This window comes from Sebastes umbrosus, chromosome 19 (assembly GCF_015220745.1).
Source record: "Sebastes umbrosus isolate fSebUmb1 chromosome 19, fSebUmb1.pri, whole genome shotgun sequence".
Taxonomy (NCBI): Eukaryota; Metazoa; Chordata; class Actinopteri; order Perciformes; family Sebastidae; genus Sebastes; species Sebastes umbrosus.
Window position 1 is genome coordinate 4,925,079 of NC_051287.1, and position 10,234 is coordinate 4,935,312.

Sequence of the window (10,234 nt, forward strand, 5' to 3'; positions counted from 1 at the left end):
GCACATAATTCCCTGTAAAACTCCCAGATTTTCCTCATTTAAAAAAAAAAACAAAACAAGAAAGCAAATAAGAGTATTTTCCAAAATGTGGAACTATTCCTTAAAAACTGATTGAATTCTGGGTCCTGGGATGGCCGAGCCGCCCTGTGTCTGGCATCGATTGAGAGAGTCTGAACGTCAGAATCAGCTCCGTGAAACAGCCGGAGCTGAGGGAGCATTTAGTCTTTGTTGTCCACCATCACAGTAATGTTTGTCCAAAGGCCCACTGGAGCCATAGACTTGAGTTATTCTACAATCCAGAGAGCGAGCCCCACATCAGTAACATTTATGGACAATTTAGAATTGATGTGCCCATTTGATCTCCCTCTTCACCACGAGGAAAACCATCTGAACAAACACGGATGGTGTAAGTTTATTGCATTAATACGGATTCTTCTCCTCTGCTACTCCTGCTCACTCCAAAACCCAGACGACCCCTTTAGAATAACTCAAACCCCGAACATGTCAGACTCGCATCCAAAGGCATCTGTCACATTTTCCACTCGGCTAGCGGAACTCTGTCAACTGTTTCCTTCTGGCAATAAAAACATGAACACTATTCACTGTCAACAAAACTGACAGGGAATTTATCACTACAAAAGCACTTAGACAAACTGCTTTTATCTGTCTGACGTCGGCAGATCACCGGCTTAACAATCACTCACTCAATCAAACAATCAATCAATCAATCAATCATATAGGCCCACAAAACGTGTGTGAGTTCCATGACAGTGCAGATAAAGGTCGGAACAGCTGTTGAGTAACAAAAAATACCTATACTGTTACCTGCATATGTAATTGCAGGGTAAACACAGGTGTAATTGATAACATTAATTATGGTCCCATTCCATTCCAGTGAGCCAGCATGCATAATAACAGCGCCCTGGCACACCTAAATGGAACAGGCCATAATTAATGTTATTAATTACACCTGTGGCTGCTGTGAAAAGGGCATATTATTGTGTAACTCGTCTGTATGCAGGTGTGTAACACGGCCTCATCCTAATTCGTCACATACTGACGCTTCGGCATCATTTTTCGGTCGCAGTAAACACGTGCTTAATGTTGTGAATTAAACAAAAACTCTTGCTTATGATTAGGCAACAAAACCACTTAGTGGGGTTTAGAGAAAAACAACATAGTTGGGCTTTAAATGATTACGTCTTTACAGTGAAAATGTGACTTGACGTTGTGAACACGGGACACGAACGAACAGCTGATTGTAAAGTGAAAGTCCTGGATGAAAGCCTTGTGTTTGTTGGACCCATCCACCTCCACTCCTGCTCGCCCGGTGTGTCTCTTTCACTCTTTATAATACGTCACCAGAGCACTTTCCCTGTACGTTTACTGTTGCCGCAGATGGGTTTACATTGTAGTTAATGGAAAGCCCGGTGTGTCTCCTACTGTACCACCATGAAAGGGTGCCTTTTGCGGTATTGAATGTCGACGGTCGTGACAAAGCATCGGTATTTGATGGCTGCTGCTATGAATATGTCCTGAACATATCTGAAGGGCCAATCTGTGATTACATTTAAAAACAAATCTTAATCTTGAAATAAAAGTGAAGTATTGTATCGGGCTGATTCCGTCTTTTATAACACATTTTCCCTGACCAACTGTATTTGTTGATATATCAGAAAGTAGTACATTACAGTAATCTAGCCTGTTTGTGAAAAAGGTGTGACTTTAGTCTTTCAGTGTCCCTGGAGAGAGAAATGACTTGACCTTTGCAATAAGATTTTCACACTCAAAGCACCGTCTCCATAGGGATGCTGTCTTTAAATAGAGGGTGTCTTATTTCTGGATTGTCCAGCAGTATATCCATTCACCCCTCTGCTTCTTCTGCACATTCAATACACCGAGTCAGGTAATATGTAAAGCCTGGGGTTATAAGTAAAGATGATGAACTGCAGTATTTGTATTGCTGTTACTCAGCAGAAACTGAAATACTTCTGTTGGGATTTCCCTGTATATATTTTTCCTGACCACTGCTGGGAAGGTGAAATGATTCACTGGAAGTGAGATGCAGATCCACTGGCAGCCTCCACTGTCTTATCAGCCCTGGGGAGAGGGAGTGGACCCTTCCGTGCTACGTTCACAGAGGCATGTCACAGGCTATTTGTCATGGTAAGTGTGTGTGTGTGTGTGTGTTTTGGGGGAGGGGATCACTGAGAAATGGTCACATCTTAATTCCTACTGAGATCCTTTGGCCCTTCTTTATTGGCCCAGCAGAATTTGCCATTGAAACAGTATTGCTTCTTGGTTGTTTCCTAATAAAGTCATATATTTTTTTTACTGTATATAGCCCAGTATCACAAATGATTGAAAAGGCTTTACAATCTGCATCATATGACATCCTCCATCCTTGGACCCTTGATTCGGATAAGAAAGAACTCTCAAAAAAACTTTAATTTGGCGAAATGGAAGAAAGCTCGGAAGAGTAAAAGAGGAGGGATCCGTCCTTCAGGACTGACAGACATGCAATAGATCACATATTAAAGTTGTAGACTGGAATCTGAATTATTAAAATAGGTAGATTGCAAACATATAAGAAGAGTGCTGTCTCTCTCTGTACTTTTGTCCTATGTCTGTGTCATGTTAGCGTGGTCGTGGTCATTCCTCCTGGTTCTCCTGGCTCCAGCTCTGCCCATCATACACACCTGTTAGTAATCAGCTAACCGTCCCTCCCAGTCTCCACACCTGCCTCCAATCAGCTCATCTACCTGCAGTATATCTTCTCCGGCTCTTCATTCACTCCTCGCCAGATTGTTGTTTCACCTCTGGGGTAGTTACGCCTCAGGCCAAGCTTTAACACGTACACTAGTGATTTTGCTTCCTCATGTTTTTCAACACGATTCTCTTAGTGCTCAGGATCATCACCCACCTACCTTCAACGCCCAGCCTGATTATCATGCTCTCCGGCTCACGCCAGCCACACTCCAGCACCACCACCACCATCATCAAACCTGCATCCTCATCCCCTTTTACAATAAAGACTCTTTCTGACCTGCACTGCTGAGGACCGGGTCCCACAGAAGAGACAAGTACACCGTTCACACAGAGGGTGAAGAGACAAGAGGTGAGGCCTGGTCACTTTTCTACACACCTAAAAGCTTCAGGCTCCACCAGGTGAGAAGAGGGGTGAATGTGGGGGCACAATGTGCATGGTGCATGAAGGTAATTGAGGAATCTGTTAGCATATTGCAAACATCTATGAAGTGGCATCTTTATTGAATGCTGAACAGTGGTCCACTAACCTGTACTTGTATTTGACATGTAGCTGCTCCGTGGCTATTTCTGATTAAAGAGACAGTACACAGTATAGATGTTGGACAGATGGTGGCAGAGCTCAAGTGAAATGAAGCATAAGCCCAGGGGATCAATACACCCCAGTGTGAGTCAACAGGACACACACACACACACACACATACACACACACAACTCTCCTTCCTTCCAGAGGGGAAATGTTCAGTCCATAAATATTTGGAGTTTGCTAATTGAAAGAATCTGTGCAGCTTCGATTCTGGGGGGTTCTTTAAACACTGCGCTCATATGGATTCTTTGTATAGTTATCTGTCCCTTTGTTCATTAGTGCCAAGTGAAATGAGCTGAAGCTATGGTAAACAAGACACACACATTCAAGGACACAGATACACACAGGTTAGGTTTGATCAGCCACTGGCATTGTGTGTTTGATAGTCTTTTGTTTTGCTTTGCCATAAAGCGACGCGTGATCCTGCTCTCCGATTGGCGGGATCGTTACACGCAAGACAGTGCGGATGTGCTCTTATGTAGGCAAATGCAAGCTGTCCACCGGGAGAAGAGCAGACTGCTATGAAATTCAGCTGAAAAACATGTTTGCATGTCAGTGTGTTTGCATTCAGAATTAAAAATTCATGAACATAGGTGTTTTTTTAGTGCACACACACACACACACACACACACACACACACACGTCTGCTGTTCTGTAGACCGCTCTGCTGCAGGAGGAGACACGCTGAGTGCTACTAAATGAGACTATAGTGAAGGAATAGATTAGCAAGCCTAATAAAAATTCAGCTTTGTCACACAACCACGAAAGGAGAATGAAACTAATAGAGCCACCGGATTTGACTGTTATCAGGCCATTAAATAGGCGTCATCGGTCGCTATTAGCACCATAGATATGGGTCCTTAGATGCCTACTACACCTACTACATTGTAAAAGTGAAAGCGTAAAACTGAATGAAACGTTACGTTTAAACACAGACAAAAGGCTTCTTTAGGTTTAGGCAACACAACTACAACTTATTTAGGTTTAGGCGACAAAAACACTTAGTTGGGTTAAGGCGACAAAACTACAACTTCTTTAGGTTTAGGCAACAAAACTACAACTTCTTTAAGTGTAAGCAACAAAACTACAACTTCTTTAAGTGTAGGCAACAAAACTACAACTTCTTTAGGTTTAGGCAACAAATCTACAACTTCTTTAGGTTTAGGCAACGAAACTACAACTTCTTTAAGCGTAGGAAACAAAACTACAACTTCTTTAAGTGTAGGCAACAAAATTACAACTTCTTTAGGTTTAGGCAACAAAACAGTCAGGTTTAGGCAACAAAACTACAACTTCTTTAGATTTAGGAAAACAAAACAGTCAGGTTTAAGCAACAAAACTACAACTTCTTTAGATTTAGGCAACAAAACTACAACTTCTTTAGGTTTAGGCAACACAAATAGTTAAGTTTAGGGAAAAACCTTATGTTTTGGCCTAAAATAACTAAGTTTCAAAAGTAAAAGTGAACTTGACGCTTGTGAACACAAAGACAACTACACGTTGTTGGTTTCACACAGGATGCAAACCCCTCCAGGGTGAGAACCCTGTGTTTTGTGTCCCATCCATTGCCCCTGACCTCCACCCCATATGGAGATTCAAGCTGTCTATACTACAGCTCCTGACTTCCACTTCTGCTCCTGTCATGATTACTACTGTCGCTAGCGGTTGCTATTGTGTTATTTTATACCTTCATTCGGTGATCTACCATGTGAATATATGATAAAACCTACTAGTGGGTGTAGTAGGCCCCTATTGACCCACATCTATGGTGCTTATAGCGACTGATAACGCCTATTTAACGGCCTGAGAGTAAGGCTTGCCATACATTGAGGCAGACATCCTCTGTGAAGTGTTGAGGCTCTTTCAGTACGATGCCTGCGTGTTATGTGGTGGTTTTCACTTTGTGTGCAGCTCATTTAGCCTCCGACTGTAACACGTATAGCGTGATGTGTTTTTAAGCCCCTCCACTTAACATGCTAGACTGATTGTTCAACTATTGCAGCATGAGCTGTCGCTGATAAGTTATGCATAGCGGCGCAGATGGGAGACGTGTCTGTGTGAAATGACATGTGACAAGGTGGATTTCGGATCACGTTCTATGCGTGCAGGAATCTCCCTTTCTTCTTATTTTCCTGCCTTTCAGACGGACATTAAACGCACCAAATCTCCTTAATACCTCACGTTATGCTCTCTGGGGACCGGTGGCATGTCTCATACCTGACTAAAATATTAAGGCTTTACGGTAAATCTAGTTCCATCGTTTGACTGCATGCTTATGTTTTATTGTGTAGGAGTATATTTATTGCATTAAAATTGTTCCATAAAACAGACTTTTCTGCCACAATCTGCCCTAATTTGCCAACCAAACACTACTTTGTGCATGCAGAAATCATTCGATAGTAACCTTGTTGTCCACATGAGTTCATTCACACATGCTGAAAAGTTGTCATTTGAACATGGTGACTGATACTGGCACACCATGTTCTCATGGCCAAACAGAACTCAAGTGTAGTCAGGTTAATCTATAACTTATCTTCTTGGCTCGTCTTTAGAGTTACTCAGTGTTCTTTCAGTTTGACTTCGCTGTGAGAGGTAGCGTTTGAATGTGACACTCATGAATCAAGGTTTCTGGACTAACGCGGTGGTGCATAGGCCTGTAATGGAGACCAACAGAGCCAGAAACCCTACAGAAGTCCTCTGTAATGACCCGACTCCTCGCCCTCGACAGCCAAACAGTTTGCTGGACAATGAGACGACTGGAGCCTTCCTGCTCTTCTCAGGAATGTTACTCACCCTTGTTGGTATCTTTTTCACCAGTATGGGCTGGTATCAGTACTACGCCACCCTCAACATTGAGTGGACCCAACTAATGGGCCCCATCCTGATCTCCGTCGGAGGCACTTTTGTGCTCACCAGTGTCTGCAAGTTTGGGATCATCTCCCTCTGGTCCTGCACATGCTGGGTCAAAAAAGTGATTGTCATGCCTGCGATAGAGCAAACCTCAACGGGACGTTCTTTTGCGTTAAGCGACACAAACCAACCAATCATGTTCCATAATGCCATAGGAATGCTAAGTATTCCACCTCAGTATGACTTTATAACCCAGGAAGTACGCCAGGCCGTCGAGTTCCAGCCTGGCGTCCGTGTCGCATGTCCTCCATATGACGCTGTGTGCTGCGTGGATAACACAGTTTTCACAGCAGAAGAAGAAGACCTCTCAGCTCACTGCACAGAAACAGACCACAGAAGAAGCAGGTAGGAAACACTGCTTACATGACAGACATTGCTCCAACTTTTTAGGAAGCACACACCTTTAAGACAGGGCTTCTTAAACCTTTTGGGGCCAGGAACCCTTTAACTATCTGTAATGTCCAATCTCCATGATACCAAATAGCTTGGCATTTGCAACTTCATCATCTAACGTTAGGAAGCAAAACCGTCCCGAGCCCTTTAAATAGAAATCAGTCCACAGGCTGTTATAGGCCATCGAGAAAGTCAGGGAATATCTCAGTTACAGTAAATTACATTACAATCTGTTCACACATTGGCAATACATGTAAATTGTTACATATAGTACCTTTAACGGCCACCGGTGTCATTAATAACAAGGATTTTCTGAGTACCTTTAAGCATAATGTTTGCTACCATTTGTACTCTTAATGCCACTGGAACTATTTGTAATCTAAAACTTTTCAACCTAAATACTTCACACCCGTTTGATAGTGATAAACAGAAACATATTTCAATTTAAATCACGTTAACACCACTTTGTTTTGCCCTGATATTCCAGGTGCTTTGTAATCAGATGTCAGTTTAGCTCCGGCCAGCTTCATGGCTTCAATCGCTAGGCTAGCACCTGAAGACACATGACGCATTTTGGTCTCCCTTCACTGTCGCTCGATATACCTGTCGTTATATGTTCTCAATTTTGCTAGTTTGGGCTTAGCGTCACTTGACGATGTGGGCTGACACAAATAGTTCTCCATCTAAGAAGCTAAGCTAAGCAGCAGGAACGGTTCGTTGCGCCCTGAGTGAAGTGACTGATTCATGACAGATTGACGTAATGTGTCACAATCATATCAGAGTTTCTATTGGCCCAAAGCTAACGTGGGTGGGAGTAATGAACACAATATGCTTGTTTTATTGGTGCAAATGGTCCCCATCTGTAGATATGTAATTTTCACTTTACGCGGACCCTCGACAGAGTGCCACAGACCCCTAGGGGTCCCCGGACCCCACTTTGAGAACCACTGCTTCAAGAAACAATCTGTTATTCCTGCTGGGGTCCTCAACTTACTTATACCTGCTTTTACAGGACAGGTACATCATGCATCACCTTTTCCAAAAACAGATCATGCAACATGTTGACACTGGAGCAGAGGTAGAGAGTTAATCTTCAATCTTCAGTCCGATCTGAGTGCGTTTAAAACTCACAGCTTCTCACAGCGCTCATTAAAAACAAAGTGTGCCGGAGTTCATTTCTTACCAACCGCTAGATCACTTTCCTCTTGGCCCAAAGTGGTTTTGGCCGTCAATACTCTCTCATCCAATTATGGTGCAGTTAATCTCTCTAGAACACACTGATATTGATGCATGTAAATTACTCTACTTTACAATGTGTCACATTAAGTTCTGGTCACTCTGAGAAATAAAACTGTTTGGTTAAGAGTTGAAAAGAGATAATCAGTGTAATTGTCTCAGGCTTTTCATAAAATCAAATGAGCCTCGTGTCAATGAGGACAAGTAAGACCAAAATAGCTCATCGTATCATCAAAAATGTGGCCGGCACTGTGAAGAATCAACCGTATATATAACGTCATATTAAAGACATTTTGTATATATTATCTTTGTAAAGGAAAAGCTCATTTTTAGTTCATCATATTTTCCCACCTGTTCCTGAACCAAGTGCAGAGGGAAACATAACACTGTGTATTGTCATAAAAACAAAGTTTCTTTCCACTAATTGCAGGATTATTTGAAATCCAATCAAATATCCTTTTTGGACAGACTGTTCTGCTAAAACACAAAGCTGCGTTCCATTAGCGGAAAAGTTACAAGTTTTCACTTTTCTTTTTATTGTTTTTAGACGATTACTCCCAGCAGGTTTCCAGGAAAGTAATTCACTTTAATAAAAGCAGACAGCAGGAATAATACGGTTAACCTATAGGATAACTGTAAACCGCTGCCCTGCTCATGTGAACACATGCTCTGCTCACCAGCTCTCACTTATGTTGTCACAACTTCTGACCTGTTGCAGTCTGTTTCCACTGGTTAATGCCAAATAGAGGAATGATCATAGGGAGAGATTGCTCAACCTCAGTGTTTTTCTTTTAAAGGCCAATCTGCTTCCTTAACGTGAGCTTTAAGCATAACCAATAAACATTTGGATATTAGCCAGCTCTTGTCTTAAATCCAACCTGAGATATGTTGTTTGATTCCTTGCAGGATTGAGAATACAGAAAATGAAAGAGGACGTGGTGGGGCTCCACCTGCATATGAAGACATCTATCCTTCCCTTAACTGACAATGTAAAAAAGTGATTTGATAAAATGTCCTGCAGAACAAAAGAGTAACTTATCTTATGTCTCACGTTCCTCTCACAGCTGTTAATCATGTACTGTTACCATCATAATTATGTATGAAGTCATAAAATCCACCAAGATGAGGCTCCCTGGAAGAAAACCATCATCAAAATTTAAATTTATGGACAATCTGAGGGCTCTAAGGTTCTGGAAACTTTAGAGATACTAAATTTAAATTCAGCATTAAAAAAAAACACATATTTATGCAGTGCTTGTTGTCTCTCAATAGCTGCAGAAACTGCTGTACAGTACGTGCCCATTAAATGTTGGCAGAGGGAATGTGGACAGCCACTATCGCATGAAACAAACATGGGGACAATTTATTTTAAAAAAAGTTTTTTTTTTATATGCTGGGAGAAAAATTAACATCAAAAGAGGAAAGAGTCATAATGGTCATTCACCATTTAGTTGTAATTGTTCACATATTTGCAGCTTTTCTCATATTGGTGTGTGGCGTTTAAAGAGAGCATGAAAGTCAAAGGATCACCTCAACATGAGCAAATCTCAAAATAGAATGAATACTACTAAAAGTAATAATAATAGGTAATAATAAGGCCAGTTATCCACTCAGATTGAGTTGAACTGTCCTGTTTTGTTTCCCCTTTTCCTGCAGGATCATTCAACTAGTGTAGTGATGCGTTTACTGTCTGCAGGACAAACTCAGTGTCACTGCACCACACGGGGGCAGAAACACTGAGGAAATCAATACACACCTTTATTCGTCAGGTCAGGTGGTTTTACTGGGATAAGGGAAGAATACAGTATAATGCATAACAATAATAATATTTTTTTTAAAAAATATGCAAAAAATGTCGTTGGAGATAAATAATATTAAATATGCTTTTTTTTTTTTTTAAATGAGGCTTAAAACTTCCCTCTTCATCACTTTCGTTTATTAGATTAAATGTGGGATAACTTTTATTCACTTGTTTTATTCAACTTTATCTTATTTTTATCTCTTTTTTTATTTTATTAAAGAAAAAACTTAAGGCCTTTTATGCTTTATTCATGTTTAACTGTATACAGCACTTTAAATTGCCTTTTTTTTTTTATTAAAATGTGCTTTACAAATGAAGTCTGCAACAATCTTTGTTCTGTTAATAATGAATGAACTAATTAATTAATTAATTCACATTCGTTCCGTACTTTTTTTCTGAAGTAACAGATGACAGTCACGCGAAAATAAATAAATAAATAAAACCAATCATATATTTGGCTAAATAAATAAATGTAGGTTAACAGTCAACACATTAACTAAAAAACAATCATTATCTATGTTTATGAATTTATTGATATTTTA

The 10,234-nt window shown here is 40.8% G+C and overlaps 1 protein-coding gene across 1 annotated transcript; it reads left to right on the top strand.

Annotated features, from left to right (window-relative positions):
- The first annotated feature begins 5,855 nt into the window (after window positions 1–5,855).
- Window positions 5,856–9,940, top strand: tmem174 (transmembrane protein 174). The gene is made up of 2 exons (XM_037753122.1): window positions 5,856–6,607; window positions 8,798–9,940. Exons 1-2 carry the CDS (start codon window positions 5,967–5,969, stop codon window positions 8,874–8,876), a joined length of 720 nt encoding a protein of 239 aa, XP_037609050.1. The 5' UTR covers window positions 5,856–5,966; the 3' UTR covers window positions 8,877–9,940.
- The last annotated feature ends 294 nt before the right edge of the window (window positions 9,941–10,234 follow it).